Source organism: Ovis canadensis, chromosome 21, assembly GCF_042477335.2.
Source record: "Ovis canadensis isolate MfBH-ARS-UI-01 breed Bighorn chromosome 21, ARS-UI_OviCan_v2, whole genome shotgun sequence".
Classification (NCBI taxonomy): domain Eukaryota; kingdom Metazoa; phylum Chordata; class Mammalia; order Artiodactyla; family Bovidae; genus Ovis; species Ovis canadensis.
The window spans coordinates 61,975,656-61,994,728 of record NC_091265.1 but is presented as its reverse complement, the minus strand read 5'-3'; the positions used below and the strand labels follow the sequence as shown (position 1 = coordinate 61,994,728).

At 51.5% G+C, this 19,073-nt stretch overlaps 1 protein-coding gene across 1 annotated transcript; it reads left to right on the top strand.

The window, feature by feature from the left end:
* The first annotated feature begins 9,147 nt into the window (after positions 1 to 9,147).
* C21H11orf24 (chromosome 21 C11orf24 homolog) lies at positions 9,148 to 18,183 on the top strand. The gene is made up of 4 exons (XM_069566571.1): positions 9,148 to 9,386; positions 12,766 to 12,963; positions 15,840 to 16,013; positions 16,680 to 18,183. Exons 3-4 carry the CDS (start codon positions 15,938 to 15,940, stop codon positions 17,861 to 17,863), a joined length of 1,260 nt encoding a protein of 419 aa, XP_069422672.1. The 5' UTR covers positions 9,148 to 9,386; positions 12,766 to 12,963; positions 15,840 to 15,937; the 3' UTR covers positions 17,864 to 18,183.
* Positions 18,184 to 19,073: the final 890 nt, after the last annotated feature.

The following is a 19,073-nucleotide window of genomic DNA, read 5'->3' as shown; positions in this document are numbered from 1 at the left end:
GTAGAGGGTGGCTTAGACTCTGAGCGGAGGCAGAGAAGCACCTCCTCGAGTAATTTTTGAGACATGGAAAAGTTTTCCCTAGAGCTTCTTTCAGGTTGCCTTTCTGAAAACATGCAATGGAAATTCTAAACCAGCTTTTACGACAATCAGACATCTCCCAAACGCATGAAGTCCCCAGAAGACAAAAAGCTTGAGGAAAGAAGTATTTGTATGTGTGTGGATGTGTGCGTGCGTGTATGTAAATGGTCTGTGAAACCATAAGTGCTGCAGCAAAACTTAAATCAGAAATTTAAAGGAGAGGCAGAGTGAGGTATTTCCCTCTGGGGTCTTACTTGGGGTTCCCTGTGATGCCCTTGTGACGGGTTATAATTGGGAACACTGGGTGAGGTTTAGTATTTCAAATCCGTCAGATGTACCTGGACATTTCGATCCATTTGGCTGGAAATAAACAGATGACTGCACGGAACACAGATGATAATAGGGTTTATGGTGAAAATCTCAAACCCAGAAAGCAGCCTTTCTTCATTTCCCAAGTACACTACTGTTCCAATGAGTGAGTTTTGTTGCTCATTTGCTCTGTTATACTGATAGCTGATCAACATAATTCTTGGAAAAATCATTCAGGCTCTGCAAGACTGTAACTGATTTGTTTCTTTGTTTTTTCCTCTAAGCAAAACAGTATCAAATCATATCAAACCTTCTCAAAGAACTATTTTTCCGTTCCTTTGTCAGGCCATTAACTTGAACTTCTAACAATAATCTAATAAGGAATGAATAGATTCAGAGAAGAGAGAAAGGTTTGCATCTTGGTGATTACATGTTATACTATTTTTAAATGTGTCCTGGGATTAAGTTGTCTTTGGTTGTTGCTAAAATGGAAGACTTTCTTTACTATAAAAATAATACACATTTTACAGAAATTTTGCAAAATACAGAAAGGCATCATAGCTTCTTTGCTATTTTTACCGTTTAGTGCTACAGATGAATGTTAGAATTATTTTCTCAAGTTCCAAAATAATTTAAAATGAGGTTTTGATTAGAGTTGTATTAAAACCATAAATTTGAGGCTGGGAAAGATTGAGGGTGAAGGAGGAGAAGGGATGATAGAGGATGGGATGGTTGCATGGCATCACTAATGCAGTGGACATGAGTTTGAGCAGACTCCAGGAGATAGTGAAGGACAGGGAAGCCCGGCATGCTGCAGTCCATGGGCGCGAAGGGTCAGACTGAACAACAGAACTATGAATTAATTTGGGGAAATATACTTCTCTACAAGGGCTTACTTTCCCATCAACATGATATACCTCTCCATTTTTTCAAGTCTATTTTAATTTTTAAAATAACATTTATTCACATATTTATTTTCGGTTGCGCAGGTGGTCTCTGCCGCATGGACTTTGTCTAGCCGCCGAGGGCAGGGGGTGCGCTCTGGTTTACGCACTTCTCCTTGCAGCGGCTTCTCTTTTGCAGAGTTCAGGCTCTAGAGCAGTGATTGTGGAGCACAGACTTAGTTGCTTCGAGGTATGTGGGATCTTCCTGGACCAGGGATCGAACCCATGTCCTCTGCACTGGCAGACGGATGGATTCCAATCCACTGTGCCACCAGGGAAGTCCTCAAGTATATTTTGACTCCTCCATAGAAAGAACATCCTAAAACTTGACAGTCTGGAATATTTCTCACTAATGTATCGCTAGCTATTTTATATTTTTGTCACCAGAGTAACTGACATTTTTAAAGCTTTTTTTTTTTCTTTTTGATGGTGCCATGCTACATTGGGATTTTAATTCCCAGAGCAGGGATTGAACCTGAGTCCCCTGCAATGGAAACACAGTCTTAACCACAGGACTGCAGGGAAATCCTGTTTTTCATTGTTGGTATACAAGAAATCTACTGACATAAACTTATTTTGCATTGGGGCAAATTATTAACTTATACATTTTAGTTGACTTTAAGGTGACTCTCTGAGACATTCTAGGTAATTGATCATACCTTATGCAAATAATGAAAATTTGTCTTTAAAAAATACACTCTAAAAAAATTTAAAAAAAAATAAAAAATGCACTCTATTCATTGCTCTTCTCTCATTCCTTTGACTAGAATAATGTTCATTAAGACCTCATCCGTGATCTCTCTAGGAACAGCTCTAATTTTTAAAAAATCATTATGTACTATGTAGGATGGGGTTTCCTAGGTGGAGCTAGTGGCAAAGAACCTGCCTGCCAATGCAGGAGATGTAAGGACCTTGGGTTCAGTTCTTGAATCAGGAAGATCACCTGGAGAAGGGCATGGCAACCCACTCAGTATTCCTGCCTGGAGAACCCCCATGGACAGAGGAACCTGGTGGAGTACAGTCCATAGGGTCGCAAAGAATTGGACATGACTGAAGCGACTTAGCACACATGCACAGCATGTGATGTAGGATATCAATCTGAAATAATTATTTTTCATCATATCAAGTCAATATTCTTCTATTTGTAGTTAACTGAGTTTTTAATGGAGCAGCTGCTGCTGCTGCTGCTAAGTCACTTCAGTCGTGTCCGACTCTGTGTGACCCCAGAGATGGCAGCCCACCAGGCTCCCCCATCCCTGGGATTCTCCAGGCAAGATCACTGGAGTGGGTAGCCATTTCCTTCTCCAATGCATGAAAGTGAAAAGTGAAAGTGAAGTCGCTCAGTCGTGTCCGACTCTGCGACCCCATGAACTGCAGCCTTCCAGGCTCCTCCGTCCATGGGATTTTCCAGGCAAGAGTACTGGAGTGGTGTGCCATTGCCTTCTCCATTTAATGCAGCTACATTAACCCTTTTAAAAACTAGCGACTTCCCTGGCAGTCCAGTGGTTAAGACTCTGTGCTTCCAACGCAGGGGACACGGGTTTGATTCCTGGTTGGGGAACTAAAATCCCATATGCCTGCAGGGCCAAATAAAAAACTAAAAATTAAAAGATAAATTTGTAATATAAATTCCTTATCACTTCCCCCTAACCCACATCATACATAGTGAATACATGCTTGTGATGACCACATAGAATTCCTCATCGAGATTTTTTTCCTCTCTCTTCAGAATTCTGGTAATCACGATATACAAGATACGTTCTTGGTGTAAGTAGGAGATGAACATTTAAAACCATTCTTTTTTAAACAACCATCTCAGACCAGAGTTCCTGCTCTGTCACAAAGTCCCTCCACCTCCCATTTTCCATTTCTTGGACTCTGAGCCCTGTTTCCTGATTCCCTGGAACATGAACACCTCTGGCTGCACCACTACTCTTTTCGGTGAAGGGACAGCTGACTCCGCCGCTGCTGCTGAAAGTGATGCGTGTGACAGCCCCTCAGACTGGCGGTGTCTGCTGCTGCGGTCCCCAGGGTTGGTCACCAGGCATTTCTCTGTGCTGATGCTCTCCACAGAGCCCTGGACAAGGTGGCCCTGCGGGACCAACCCAGGGGCCAAAGGTTGAATCGCTAGTGTTATCTGCAGATTTGATAAGCACACCCTTAATCCTCTTCCCCAGGACATGCAATTAAGCTAGCAATTATTCCGTTATGAGATGGAATGATCTACGCATGTTCATGAAGCCAGGATTTCTTAGCAATGTCACTGAAGTCTTTAACAATCTTACTGGGTGTTTTTGGGCTGGGGGCGAGGCAAGTTCTGCTTGTTGTATACACTACGAAAAGAAGCATATTAAAATCTCTCCCTATGTTGGGAATTTTTCTGTTTCTTCTCTGCCAGTTTTGCTCTACATATTTTGAGGTCTTGTAATTGGGGCTATTCCAATTTCGAAGATTAGGAATTATACATCTTCCTGGTGTGTTGAACTTTGTGTAACTAGGAAGTGTGCCTCTTTTTGTTTGTTTTGCTCTGCTGCAAGGCATGCAGGATCTTAGTTCCCAGCCCGACCAGGGATCCTGGGATGGAAGCCCTGCGGTGAAAGTGCAGAGTCTTAACCACTAAACAGCCAGTGAATTCCCAAGGAAGTGGGTCTCTTTAGCCCCAGTAAAACTTTGCAAAAAAAATCGATTTTATTGGATTTACATACGACCAAATGCATTCATTTTGTGTTTGTTTCCACTTACCACACGCACACACATATACACACACTCATAACTATCATCACAATCCTGTTTTCACTTTCACCTTTCTTTACAACCCCGTGTTTAGTGTTTTAGTGAAATTCATTGAGGCAGAATTTACATTCAGTAAAATTCACAATTCCATGAGTTGGGACAAATGTGTATAGTTGTGTGACCATCACCATAAGCAAGATATAGAATATTGCCATCAAGAAGTTCCCTCATGCTCTTTTGCTGGGGCAGTCAGTTTCAGCAACTTTAGCTAGGCAACGTGCATATTTGGTGACCCCGAACCAGTCCTTTCCCTCATCCCACGCCCTGGTGACCTCTGGCTTCTGTCTCCATGCTTCGGTCTTTTCATGAAAATGATGTGAATGGGCTCATACTGTAGCCTCCTGCATCTGGTTTCTTTCTGTTAGCACGTGCTTCTGAGACCCATCCGTGCGGGTGCATGCAGGCGTCCACGGCACAGACATACCACACTTGGTCTGTCCATTCACCCACTGACTCATTTGGGTGTTTCCAGCCTTTGGCAAATATGAATAAAGTTGCTGTAGACTTTTTCATACAGGTCTTTGTGTGAACATATGTTTTCATTTCCCTTGGGTGAATACCCAAGGTGAGTGGGATTGCTGGGTCATATAGTAAGTGCATATTTAACTTTATGAGAGACTGTCAAACTGTTTTCAAAAGGCTCTACCATTTTGCATTCCCATCAGCAATGTGTAAGAGTTCAAGTTGCTCTGAATCTTTGCAGATTCTTGGTAGTTTTGGAGGGACTGGGAAGGAGGACAAGGGGATCCCCACGGTGCTGGTACTGACTTTCTTATCTGAGTGGCTACACAGGGGGCTCTTAGTGAAAATTCATCAAGCTATAAATCTGTACATATTCTTTTCTGTATGTATAATAATCCTCAATAAAAAGATTTTTAAACTATACAAGATACCTTTGAATAATTTTGCTAAATTAGTGATGTGTTGAAATTTAAAATGTGCTTTTTAAAAATTGAACATGTCAGTGTAAATCTGTAGCAAACTGCTTTTGTAATCTCTAAAAAAAATTTTCCAGCTATCCATAGTAAATATCCGAAAAGCAAATTAGTATTTCTGAACATTGCAACTGACAGATCAGCAGGCTCAATCCAATAATGTGTATATAATTATATTCCTATCCTCATGAATGATCTATTATTATTCTAAAAATTCTCACAATTTCAATGTCCTCAATTTTGTGTTTGGAGTGTAAAAATGACTGTAAAGTGTAGAGCGTGAGGGGAAGTATTGGTCTTGTTTTCTTCCTTAGGAGCAATGGTTCAGCATTCACTAAGTCCGCACTCACGGCAACTTTATTAAGCATAACAACCACAAGTCATGAGAATCGACTGTAGGATAAACTGAGGCACAGAGTGGCTAAGCACTTTGCCCACCGTCACTCAGCTAAAAACTACAGCAGTCAGGATTTGAAGCCTGGCAGTGCTCTGGCCCTAACATGTGTACGTGGGGGGTCTTGCATGGCCTTATATTCAAATGACGTTATAAATCAACAGCTAAAAGGACCAAGCTGAGTTTGTTATTTAGCCATTTCTGCATAGAAAGAACCCGAGGGCATCTGTGCCCTGAGTCACAGCGTGAGGATTTAAGCTTATCCTTCCTTCTCTGTCTTTAATTCCTCTGCTGCCATCAGAGTCAGCTAGCCTGGCCTGCCAGTTGCTCATAATTCTCTGCACAAGCAGCAACATGGTTCCCAGAGCTGCGCTCAGTGGACTCAAGGCGCCAGGTGGCCCCAATCCACTGAGAGTTGCCAAATTCCCCTATGAGAGAATGAGTTTCCCCTATATTCTGGACCACCTCAACAAGGTATTTCCATTGCTGTCTGAATCCATTTCCTTGCAACATTCTAGACTAGGGGTTTGCAAGCATATTCTGAAGGGCCAGGCAGTAAATATGTTAGGTTTTGGTAGGCCATACAGTCTCTACGGCAACAACTCAACTCTGCCCTTGCAGTGCAAAAGCAGCCAGATAATACATAACAAAGTGGTGTAATGATATTCCAATTAAAGTTTATTACAAAAGCAAACACTGGGCTTCCCTAGTGGCTCAGTGCTAAAGAACCTGACTGCCAATGCAGGATACACGGGTTCAGTTCCTGATCCGAGAAGATTCCACCTGCCTCCAAGCAGCAGAGTGGCTAAGCCCATGCACTATAACTATTGAGCTTGTGCTCTAGAGTCCAAGAAGCACAGCTGCTGAGCCCACGTGCAGCAACTACTGAAGCCCGTGTGCCCTAAAGCCTGTGCTCCACAATAGAAGAGGCCACTGAGATGAGAAGCCTGCACGCCACAACTAGAGAGTAGTCCCTGCTTGCTGCAACTAGGGAAAAGTCCTCGCTGCCACAAAGACCCAGCACAGCTAAAAATAAATAAATAAATAAAATTATAAAAGCAGACAGAGGGTCAGCAGACCCTGCTCTAGACCATGAGCTCCTTAGGAAGGAAGCTTGTGTCTTATCTTTGTAATTTCAGCCCTAGTGGTAAATACTGTTCCAGTTTTGGCAAAGAGGAAATGAAACACAGGATCACAGAAGCTGGCTTTGAGGAAGGCAAGCACAGAACTATAACTGGTTGCTTGAGTGCATTTTCACTTGTGAATTGAACAGAGATGCTGCACTTTTCATGTTAGATTGGAGCTAGTTGGGAAAATTCAGAGAAGGCAATGGCACCCCACTCCAATACTCTTGCCTGGAAAATCCCATGGGTGGAGGAGCCTGGTAGGCTGCAGTCCATGGGGTCTTGAAGAGTCAGACACGACTGAGGGACTTCACTTTCACTTTTCACTTTCATGCATTGGAGAAGGAAATGGCAACCCACTCCAATGTTCTTGCCTGGAGAATCCCAGGGACAGGGGAGCCTGGTGGGCTGCTGTCTATGGGGTCGCACAGAGTCGGACATGCCTGAAGCAACTTAGCAGCAGCAGCAGCAGCTGGGAAAATTAAAGCAAACACAAATCAAAGGAGCATGTCTTCATGAATCCTCTCATCTGGTCTACATCTCAGCAAACCTATGTCTTTCAGAGTAAGTTCTACACAACCTGAAACCATGGGGTACTGGGCGGTGCCACCCTAACTTGAGTTTCTGGTGCTCCCAGGGCTCACAGCTGGCTAGCTGACCTTGTCATCACACACTCCCAGGTTTCTGTGGCCCATTTAGTTTCTCAGCCCAGGGCCCTGCTGACTGAAAAAAACATACAACCTACAAGTTGAGAATTATGTTTTATTTGGCAGACAAAACTGAAGACTTAAGCCAGGGATACAGCATCTCAGAAAATTCTGAGATACTGCCCTGAAGAGGTAAGGGAGGAGCCAGGAGACATAGGAGTTTCAGCAACAAAAACCAGGGAGTTGGAACATCAAAAGATCACTGGTAAAGAAAACCAGACATCTCAAGTCAACGATTTAGTGCTTTTCCATGTATCTCTGTGTTGTGCTTAGTCGCTCAGTCATGTTCAACTCTTTGAGACCCTATGGACTGTAGCCCACCAGGCTCCTCTGTCCATGGGATTCTCCAGGCAAGAATACTGGAGTGGGTTGACATGCCCTCCTCCAGGCGATCTTCCCAACCCAGGGATTGAACATACGTCTCCTGCATTGGCAAGTGGATTCTTTATCGTTCAGGCACCAGGGAAGCCCGTGCAAACAGGCATTCTTTTTTAAAGTATTATTTTCCATTATGGTTTATCCCAGGAGATTGGATACAGTCCCGTTTATCTATTCTAAATGTAATAGTTTCCATCTACCAAATCCAAACTCCCAGTCTACTCCCTCTCTCCCAAAGCCTATTTCTTTTTTTTTTCCAAACTCTAAAATTTATTTTTTTTAATTAGAAGATAATTGCTTTACAACGTTGCGTTGGTTTCTGAGGCACAACACCACACATCAGCCATGTGACAGTTATTCAGTTGTGTCTGACTCTTGCAACCCCATGGACTGTAGCCCACCAGGCTCCTCTGTCCATGGGATTTTCCAGGCAAGAACATTGGAATGGGTTGCCATTTCCTACTTCAGGGGATCTTCATGACACAGAGACTGAAGCCAGGTCTCTTGCATTGCAGGCAGATTCTTTACCATCTGAGCCACCTGGGAAGCCCAAGTATACACATACATCAGCTATAAGTATATACATACATCCAACACTTCTTCCTTCATAGCTCAGTCGGTAAATCATCTGCCTGCAGTGCAGGAGACCCAGGTTCCATCCCTGGGTAAGGAAGATCCCCTGGAGGAGGGCACAGCAACTTAACTCCAGTATTCTTGCCTGGAGAATCCCATGGACAGAGGACCCTAGCAGGCTACAGTCCATGGGGTCGCAAGAGTCGGACATGACTTGGCGACTAAACCACCACCACCAATACCTCTTGAGCCTCTGTCTCATCCCTCAAAGCCTATTTCTAATAAAGGTCAAGTCCCGTCAGCTTTATTCTGTACTTCACTCTGCCCCACTGTTATTCACGGCTCACAATTAAAGAACATTCTGTGAGCCTCAGTTTCAGTGTCTGTAAAACGGGTGCGAAGCATGTCACAGGGTTGCTGCTGCTGCTGCTGAGTCGCTTCAGTCGTGTCCGACTCTGTGCGACCCCATAGATGGCAGCCCACGAGGCTCCCCCGTCCCTGGGAATCTCCAGGCAAGAACCCTGGAGTGGATTGCCATTTCCTTCTCACTGCGGAGTAAAATCACTGAACCAAGCTCAGGGTTTGGCGCGTGCAAGCACTCAAGACACACGGATGGCCATCTCTATTACTTAGTCCCAGCGCTGGCCCTTGGGCCTGAATAAAGTCTGTGGGATGGGGGCGGGCACGTGGCACAGCCACGCCGCCGAGGGAGGTCTGAGATGACCCTCTCCGAGACCCTCGGCCGGACAGGACGGTATCCGCGACCAGGTGGCAAAGCCCCAGGAACCACCACTTCCGGCAGAGACCAGTCCAAAATAGCCACTTCCGGCCGCGCTCGAGGTGTAACCTGAGCCGCTCCGCGGTGGGCGGGGCCTTGGGTCGGCCACGCCCCGCACTTCCGGCTCGCCTCTTGCAGCCCCACTCGTTTCGGGGATCGCGCTCCGGGGTCGTCCAAGGCTGCCCCGCCCACCCGACACGCCCTCCCGTGACGTCACCTCCGGGCGGGGCGGGGCCGAGCTGGGGCGGCTGCCCTGAGCGGTCTTGGCATCGGGCTCCGCGGCTCTGCTGCCGGCCACGTCCCCACGCCGGACCGCGGGCGCTTTCTCCCCGCCCGAGGGCCGCCGGGCCGCCGCAAGGCCTGCCGCGCCCGGGTAAGCGGGCCTTCCTGCTGTCCCGGGGAGCCGTTGTCACTGTTGCCTGTACCGGCTTGGGGGCGGAGAGGGGCAAGTGGGGTGCATGGGGGACTCGAGGGGCGGAGGAGGGAGGCAGCGACAAGATGAATGGGGATACGGAGTGCACACTGGCGACGATTTGAGATGAGGAAGGAGAGGAAGGATCGGAAGAAGGAGTCAGCTAGGGGAGGGAGCGGGGACGGGGGAGCCCAAGAGGCAGGAGGCAGAAGGGGGCCTTAAGAGGACCCCGGTCCGGAGAAGAAGAGACGCGGCCTATCCAGTTTGGGAGTGAAGGAGGGAAAGTTGGGACACTCCCGGATAGGTGGGGAGCTTAAAAGGTCCTGCCCGGCCCAAGGCTGGGCCCCAGGAAGTGTTGCCCTCAACGACAGAGTTGGCCCTTTCAGGCGACCCAGGCCTCCCCCAAGCCCTCTCTACCTGGAAGGGGCTTATGCATTTCGGCTTAACCTGCCTGCCTCCCCCACATGAGTCTGGGTAGCCGCTTAGTCTCTGCCATTAGCTGTTAAGCTAGTATGAGGAGCCAGCATCCACATGGTTTGCCATAAGACATAAATACCTACTTAGAAATCTGTCTTTAATAATATTGTTTTTCCCCCCCCTCTCTGGAGGAATCATCTCTAAAATTTCAATACAGATGTTCAGCTTATAGGCCAGACTTGCCTGGTGGACAAAGGAATGTGGAATTTACCCACGTGGCCAGCAAAATTAGGCTCTTGATCAGCAATTAGCATCATACCCAAAACTCCAGAAGCCTGGAAGGAAGCAATATAATTAAGATGCTCTCCAGCGCTCCAGGTTCCCATCTGCCACAGACACACATCCTTTGGAACCCAGGACAATGTCTAAAGACACAAGCCCACACGCCTGTGTTCCTTGCGTTCTGATACCGAAGTTCAGCCAGGTGACGTGTCAGGACAGATGTCTGTGGTTTGCCCTGTGTTTGTTTCTGCAATCCCTGTTCCTTGGTGTGTGTCGTTTCTCCAGCTTGGAGTCACATTGCCGCTGCTGCTGATAAGTAAGTTACTAGTGCGATGGACTGTGGCAGGTAACACTTGTGTTGGGCTCAGGAACCTGTGTAAGCCAGAAAAAGGAATTAAGCAATTTGAAGTCTGATTTCAGGTAACGTGCATGCAGCACCCTGTATATCCCAGTTTCAAAAAAGTTTAAAATCAAGCCAAGCTTGAGAGCACAGAAATCGGAAGTGGGAGATGTTGAGAGGCAGCACAGAGTCAAGGACCAGAGAAGGAGGATGATGTTGGCATCCAGGGCCACGTCTGAGGGTGCCTTTCTCATGGAGTGTTCCCTGGCTCCTGTCCCTTCCTGCACAGCTCGTGAGGAACTGAGCCCTGAAAATGAGAACTCTCAGCACCAGCCTAACCTCCTATCTTTGCTCCTGGCCTGCTGTCTTAACACCATTTCCTTCCTGCTCCAAGGGTCTCTTTCTGAGACCTTGACCTGCCTAGTCATTCTACACCAGATAATGAGAATAATTGGCCAGACCCTCCTTTAAGGCTCACTAAAGCATCACTGACCCAATGGACATGAGTTTGACCAAACTCCGGGAGATGGTGAAAGACAGGGAAGCCTAGTGTGCTGTAGTCCATGGGGTCACAAAGAGTTGGACACAACTGAGCGACTAAACAATACCAAAAACCTCTGCAGGGGAAACCAGATGTTAAGTTTTGGTGGTGGTTTCTCCATCAGGCTTCCCTGGTGGCTTAGACGGTAAAGTGTCTACCCGCAATGCAGGAGACCCAGGTTCAATCCCTGGATTGGAAAGATCCCCCAGAGAAGGAAATGGCAACCCACTCCAGTATTCTTGCCTAGAAATTCCCATGGATGGAGGTGCCTCGTGGGCTGCAGTCCATGGGGGTCACAAAGAGTTGGACACAACTGAGCTACTTCACTTTCACTTTCCATTGCGAGTCAACTTCAGTTAGTACAGGTCCCAACAGGGGAATCTTGACATTTAAAATACGAGATTGGAAGGTGGAGGCTGTACCATACCAGAGGGATGAAGTCACGGCACAAGGGCCTGCTCTTGACTCTGCACAGAGGCCAATTCCTGTCTCTGTAGCAGTGATCACCAGCCGCACTGGCTGGGGCAAGAGGCAGTGATGGGAGCCGTCAGAGGTTTCCTGAGAGACCCGTGGAGTTCCCTGAGATAGCTCGAGATATGCTCTGTGAGCACGCACACCTCGTGTATGTAATTGTGTGTGTGGTTGCACACGTGCACAGGTATGATTGCACGTGTACACATGGGGCAGTGTGCGTGCTTGTGTTGCCTTGTGCACATGGGTTGAGTGCATGTGTAGCTGTGTGCTTGAGTGTGACTGCCTGTGCATGTGTGTTGCCAGAACCTTGACTCTGTGCACCAAGGCCAAACAGAGAGATGGAGACAGAGTCGTGGAGGAGAAGGAAAGAGGGGCTTTCTTACCTTGCCATGCAAAGGCGGGGCACAGTAGGCTAGGGCCTCAAGAACTGGGCCCCCTTCCCTGGTGAGTAGGAAGAGGTTACGGTCAGTCATGGGGATGTGATAAGGAACAAGGCAGTAACTTCTGCAAAGTTTCAAAAGGGTGAGGTTGCTGACAAGATTAGGGTATATGCAGGGTGGGCCCGCTCCTAATCTTGATGAATCTGTCAGGTCCATTAGTCTTGCCTTGGGTTTCATCACTGTTCCTCCTGTGATTGGCAACTGAAAGGCAATGGCACCCCACTCCAGTACTCTTGCCTGGAAAATCCCATGGACAGAGGAGCCTGGTAGGCTGCAGTCCATGAGGTCGCTAAGAGTCAGACACGACTGAGCCACTTCACTTTCACTTTTCATTTTCATGCATTGGAGAAGGAAATAGCAACCCACTCCAGTGTTCTTGCCTGGAGAATCTGGGACGGGGGAGCCTGGTGGGCTGCACAGAGTTGGACACGACTGAAACAACTTGGCAGCAGTAGCAGGCCATTGGGAACTGAGAGAAGGTCATGGAGTCTGGAGTCTTGCCTATAAGGAATGGGGGGACAAAAAGATCTGCGTAGGAGCCTCTCAGTGTCCTGGTTGGCACATGTGCGTGTGGGTGTCTGTGATTGTGAGCCAGCTAGTGGTGGTCCTCAGGCATCACCACCTCTTGTGTCTGCCACTCTTGAAAGTGGTGAGTTTCTTGCATCTCTTCCTGAGTGTGTATCAGATATTCACCAATGACGGAATCATGCCTGCTGGTTCATATCTTTAAAACTGTATTCTGGACTCCTCTGAAGTTTTGGTTGGCTCCTAGGAAAATGCCTCCCTCCTCACTGGACATTACCGCCTGCTTTTCCTAAGGAGCACGTGCTCTTTTTCAAACCCTAGATGCACCTTTCACCAGAGTGGAGCATCTACCTGGACCCCACCTGCGCTGTGGAGCGCGCCATGGCCTGGGAGTGCCCTGCAAAGCTGTCCTCGCCTCCCGCAAAGCCAGACCTCACCCTGCAAGCCCTCAGTGCCAAGCCCTCAGCTCTTCAAGGAAGGTGGCCCAGCCTGGGAGTGCATCCTGAGCAGCTGCCTCTCGTGAGTGTCCAAGGCCCGCAGGCAGGGCCACCTGCTCAGTGACTGGACAGGGAGCCCAGAAACGGCCCTGTGGGGCCTTTGCAGGGTCAGGGTGGGTAAAAGAAGGTGCAAACATCAGCGGGCCGAGACATCCAGTGACCGGGATGCCTGGCTGGTGGCGCTGCGCCATCAGAGCCTCTGCTTTCTCTGGTGGCCCTAGACAGGGCTCCCCAGGTGGGCATGGGAACCATGTGGTCCTCTGGCCATCTTCTGTTTCTGGAAGGTTCCCTCTAGGCCTCGTGTTGAGACACCATGAGACTGTGGGAGCCCCTTGAGGTGCTGAATCTCAGCAATGTGGGGGGCGGCGGGGGCCTCTCATAGCAGAAGGGGCCCCAGGAAGAGACCACCTGGAGGCTGTCCCTGCACCAAGAATGGGATAATCCACGTCTGTTCCAGGGAGCTGGACGGAAGGAGGAAATCCGTTCAGCCCCCTGAATCGGTTCCTCCTGCCTTAGCTGGAACGTCAGCTGAAGCCCAGTGAAGTCCCAGAGCCAGGGGTGGCCTGTCCCACCCACTGCCTGTCTTTGTAAATAAAGTTTTATTGGGACACAACCACACCCATCACCTGCCTAGGGTCCATGCCTGCTTTTGCAGACTTGAGGAGCCAAGACAGACTGCGTGGCCCACAGAGTCTGAAATATTTGCAGTCGAGCTTCTCACAGGAAAAAGCTCGCTGTCCCTGCTCTCGAGATTCGTAGTGAGGGGGCAGTGGAAGGCCCTAAGGCCCAGGGTGCATTCTGGAAGCCCTGAGATCCAGGGTTCAGATGGGGAGCACATGGGGCTTGGTGTTGGGGGTACTGTCAGTGCACTCGCTGGGTGTGACTGGCTGAAGAGAGAGCCGTTTCAATACATTTATTTATGGAGAGCCCAGCTGCATCTGCTTCAGCCGCGGGCGGCTGGGGGTGGGGGTGGTATGTGAACTCTTTGTGCCTGAAACCTCCCTGGTTCAGTCCTCACTCGTGACATGGGTCTGTTTCTTCTCGGCCCACCCCACCCCCACGTGTTTCTGTCGGAACAAAGGATGCCTTTCGCACTCGAGAGAGCAGAGGCGACTCTGTGGTTGGTAGGGCCCAGGGACCTTTTGACACCTGTGAGACCCCAGGAACCATGATGGGACGGTTTCTGCGGGAAAGCGCACCATGAGGCTAAACTGAAGTTAGTGACACTTGGTTAGAAGCTGGGGGTGGGGGTGGGGGGCTTTGGGGGGCAGAGCACAGCCTTCCAGCAGAGTTTGTACTCTGAGGGGATTTTTTTCCAGTCCTGGGGCCACCCCCCCCCACCCCACCGCTGCTCACAGGAGGCAGAAAGCCACCCCGAGGGGCCCCTTTAAGCTGGGCGGGGAACTGCAGGCCTTTCGTGTGTCTGGTGGAAGTGGGCGCATCCAGGAGGGGTCAAGGGTCAGACATGGAAGGCTGCCTCGCCATGCTGCAGCTTACTGATCAGAGATGTGTTAACACGTCTTCTGTTACCTAAACATTGCTGTTTAGTTGCTTAGTCGTCTCCAACTCTTTGTGACCCTGTGGACTGCAGCGCGTCAGGCTTCCCTGTCCTTCACCATCTCCTGGAGGTTGCTTAAAACTCATATCAATTGAGTCGATGATGCCATCCAACCATCTCATCCTCTGTCGCCCCCTTCTCCTCTGGCCTTCCATCTTTCTCAGCATCAGGGTCTTTTCCAATGAGTTGGCTCTTTGCATCAAGTGGCCAAAGTGTTGGGGCTTCAGTTTCAGCATCAATACTTCCAACGAATATTCAGGGGTACATTTCAGTATTCACTTCCCTGACAAATTGCCAGCCACAGGCGTTAGTTCCTGCCAAAATCCCTGGTCAGTAAGCTTTGGAATTATCCTGGGAGAGTAGGGGTTTAAGCAGCAGAGGCAGGGTGGGCTTTGTGGGTTACAGAAATCTCTCGGGCAGCTGTGGAGTGGCAGATGGCACAGGGCCAGGGTGGGGACGCTTGAAGGTGACTCTTGGGGCTGCTGGGAGGCCAGGGAGCCAGCCCGGCCGCTGGTCCGTGGAGAGCAGCACTTAGATCAGGCCGGGCGAGGAGTCGGTCAGCACGTTTCCTTCAGGGCAACTTGAAGGCTCCCTTCCAAGATGTTCTGTGGAACTCCAGAGCTTCGCGCTGATGGCCTAGGGTGCCTGCGGGCAAGACTGCTTGTGGGGGTCGCCCTCAGGGGCCCCAGTCCCCTCCCACCCGCCTCTGGGGCCTCCGGATGGAGGGCCAGCCTCCGCCGCCTCCTCCGCGGCCAGCCCAGGCGCCATCCCCTCGCTGTTCCCCGACCCTGAGTCACGCTTCGCTCTGCGCTGGCATCAGCTTGCGGTGACCCCTCTTCTGTGCCTCCCTCTGGAGGAGAGAGTCGTGTGGCTCTCGTCTTTCTGTCCCAAGTCCGCTGCCTGGCACGTGAGCCTGCACTTGCGCGGGGCGCGCTGGACTGGTGGATGGGTGGCAGCTGGCTGCTCGTGGCAAGTCCGCATGTGGTCAGCCATCACAGGTCCTGCAGGCCACAGGAGACGTTCAGGAGGAGGACTTGGGTGATCTCGGTAACTGGAAGTCTTTATACCTTCTCTCTGCTGCTCTTTCATAGTCAACTCCAGGGTGGGATGGTGGGACTCGTGGTGAAAGTGGGTCAAGAAGTGCTCTAAGCCCATGAAAGCAGGCACCGGGCCGATCCCCGGACACGTGGCTGACAACCGGCACACCCTTCCCGCATGCCAGGCCCCGGGGACATCTGGCTGGGTTTGCACCCTGCGGCCCGCCGGAGCCCTCCCTCGCCCATGACAGGGGAGCCCTTGCCCCCGCGTTCCTGACCAGACGCCTGCTGTCTTGACCGTAGGTCCCTCGGCCAAGCAGCAGGGAGCCCTTAGCAGCCTGAGGCGCGGCTGGCTGGGAGCCTCGGGGACCACCCAGCCTCGCTCCCGGCCCACCTGCAAGATGTGGACAGCCCTCGTGCTCGTTTGGGTTTCCTCCTGGTCCTTATCCGAAAGCCTGCACATGTCCAAGCATCCACGTAAGTGAGAAAGCCATGCATCCACTGGACGGGCCTGCCGGGGCCCTGGGGGCTGGGCTGGGGAGGCTTGTCCTTCCGACGTGGGACCCAGCCTCTGAGCCCTGCGAGGGTTACTCACTAGGTCCTGCAAAATTTCATCTGTTCCGTAAGCCCGGTGTTTACTGGGGCGTTGGTTGACCCAAACATCACATTTAGCTGCGCTTCTCTGTGCCAGGCACTGTGCATCCCCGGAAATCTCTCTGTAAGTCCTTCCATAAAGCCGAGAGTTGTGGCACGGTGTGAATATCTGGGCAAGGATTTAGCTGCTTTGAAAACCTGAGTGTGTGTTGGATAGATTTTTTAAATGGTGAATCACACCTGTGATGTGGGACTTCGATATTTTGGGAATTGGATCAATGGGTGAAGCTCTGAAGTCTTCCCGTGCATTTGGGGTTCAGAAAGGAGTTTTTTAACCACAGTGCCAAGCACCCATGTGATGGGCTGCAGGCCAGAGGTGCACAGTTACATAAGAGGGAAACCTGGCCCCACGTCACCATCGTCCTCCCCAGCCAGCCCCACGGGCCAGAAACTCAGACCGGCTCTGAATAATCCACCTGAGTAATCCACTTCTCTAATGAGAAGACGATCATTTGTCTTTCTCCTTTTCTGACTCTTAATGGTACGCAGTCCTCAACCAGACGTGGGACCATTTGGAGAAAAACTCATCCGTGCAAACAGCGACCGGAGTCTTGAACACAACAGCAGAGAGAATGACCCCGGCGACACCGTCTCCCGTCACGCTGACCAGAAGGACTTGGGGAGGCGACCACACCTCTCCTGCAATCACAGCGGGGACAACACATAGGACAGACGTGGGCACTTCTGGGCCGGCTGGAGGGACCGGGGCTGGAGCCGCCTCCAGGGCGCCCGTGCCGCCCGCCCTGACATCTGCCTGGAGGACCCCGTCCGCACCTGGTACGCGGGCGCCTGGCAACGGCACATCGTCTAGGCCAGCGACGGCCATGCCGCCTGCCCCGGCATCTGCCTGGATGACCCTGTCCTCACCTGGCACACGGGCGCCCGGCAACGGCACATCGTCTAGGCCAGCGACGGCCATGCTGCCCGCCACACGCACACTGGCCACAAGTGCCCAGCCCACTGCCACGACCCCCACAAGTGTCAGCAGCCCCGCAGGCTCACATGGTCCTCCCAGGCCCACCGCCAGCCTGACACCCTCAAGTCCTCAAGCACTCAGTGAGTCCACGCAGGGCCCCACTATCCAGGTGCCAAGGCCAACACCCTGGACTGTGGATGACATGGCACAGAGGCCCACACCCACCGTCTTAAACACAACCCCGGAGCCCACCTCCCCATCTGCAGCTTCTGAGTCTACGATCATGGGCTCCACAACCAAGGCCCCCGAGCCGACCGTCAGCACAGCGGCAGCCTCCACACCTCACACCAGCCCAGCCCCCGTGGTGGAGGCCGCAACCCCCACGACACGGCCCAGCCCTGCCACATCCATGCCGGGGGCCGCAGGGCCGGGCACGACTCAGATGCCAGAACAGGCTGAGCCTGCGGCCACGCCTGGTACTACTTCCCTGGGGCCGACCCCCGGGGACTCCAAGGTGCCACCCACAGACTTGTGCCAGCCCAGTACCCAGGGCCGGTACCTGGTGGTCTCCAGCGAGCCCCTGGCCCTGTCCTCAGTGAACAGAAGTTTCCTCCTGGCGGTGCTCTTGCTGGGGGTCACCCTCTTCATCACGGTCCTGATCCTGTTCGCGCTGCAGGCCTACGAGAGCTACAGGAAGAAGGACTACACGCAGGTGGACTATCTCATCAATGGCATGTACGCCGACTCCGAGATGTGACCTGCGGGCCGGCGGGCACCGCGCTCAGCCGGGCCTGGGGCCGGGCCCCCCGTGCCCTCCCTTCCAGGTTGCCTCTGAGGCCAAACCAAGTGCTTCCAGATTCTTTTGGTGCAATTTAGGAGACACGCCAGATGCTTAAAACACATTTAATTGCTGTCAAGATTAATTCCACGATCACTAAAGAGCGGCTGCTTTTTTTCATATTTATTTTTGTAATGATCATGTTGACACGGGGCCAGTGGTCCTGCCTTGGGATGGGGCTGGCGGGCCCCCCGGGGTGGGTCCTGACCTGAATTAAAGCAGTGACCCCTTTCCACTCAGACCGTGTCCCTCTGTTTGTGTGGGCTGTGTCCTGCCCCCTGCCCCTGCCCCCGTCGCACCCGGGGGAGCCTTTTCAAGATCGTGGGTTGGGGTGCGATGTCGACGTTGAAAGCACCGCGAGGCCCTGGATGTGGGCCGTGTCTGCCGCTCTCCTGGGCTTTGCTCTTAGGCCTGACCTTGCCCGAGCCTGGGTGGGAGGAGCCTCTGCCTCTGAGGGTCCCTGGCACTGCATGGATGTGAGCCCTTTCCTCGAATCCTTTCTCGGGACCGTGACGTGGTGGACTCATGGAGCCTGCTTTGAATACGAGAGCTGAGCGCAACATGTACACCACGTGTGAGCCTCACGGTGTAGCCAGGTGGGTGGGATCTGCCCAGACCTGGCTCTCGGGGACCCTGCACAGCTCACAATATGTTCTGGCCGCATGGGAGCCTGGCCAGGTGGTGCCGTGGGCTGTCATTTACCAGCACTGCACCCCAGGTCACCTGGAATCCAGGGGAGCCCCAGGCCCGAGCGAGCCCGAGGCCAGGCCCCACGTTCCCAGCAGCCGTCAGAGCCCACACTGCGCGCTTGTCACGTGCCACACACTGTCTTGGTGCTCAGCGCACATGACTCAGCGCCCACCCACATCCCAGGACACCAGCACTCTGAGCCCCATTTTAAAGGCGGGACCGCCGAGACACAGAGACCTCACTCATCCGCGGGGGGCCACAGTCAGAGTTCCACCAGTTCCAGAGGCCGGCTCTTTGCTTTATACACTGTCCAGACCACACTTGGCTTTCAGGCCTCACTGCCTACCTGCCCGAGGCAGCGAGAGCTGGCCCCGCAGCACGTGAGACCGGTTTCCAAGCCACGTCTCTGCGCTGTGTGACGGTAGCACAGGGACTCAGT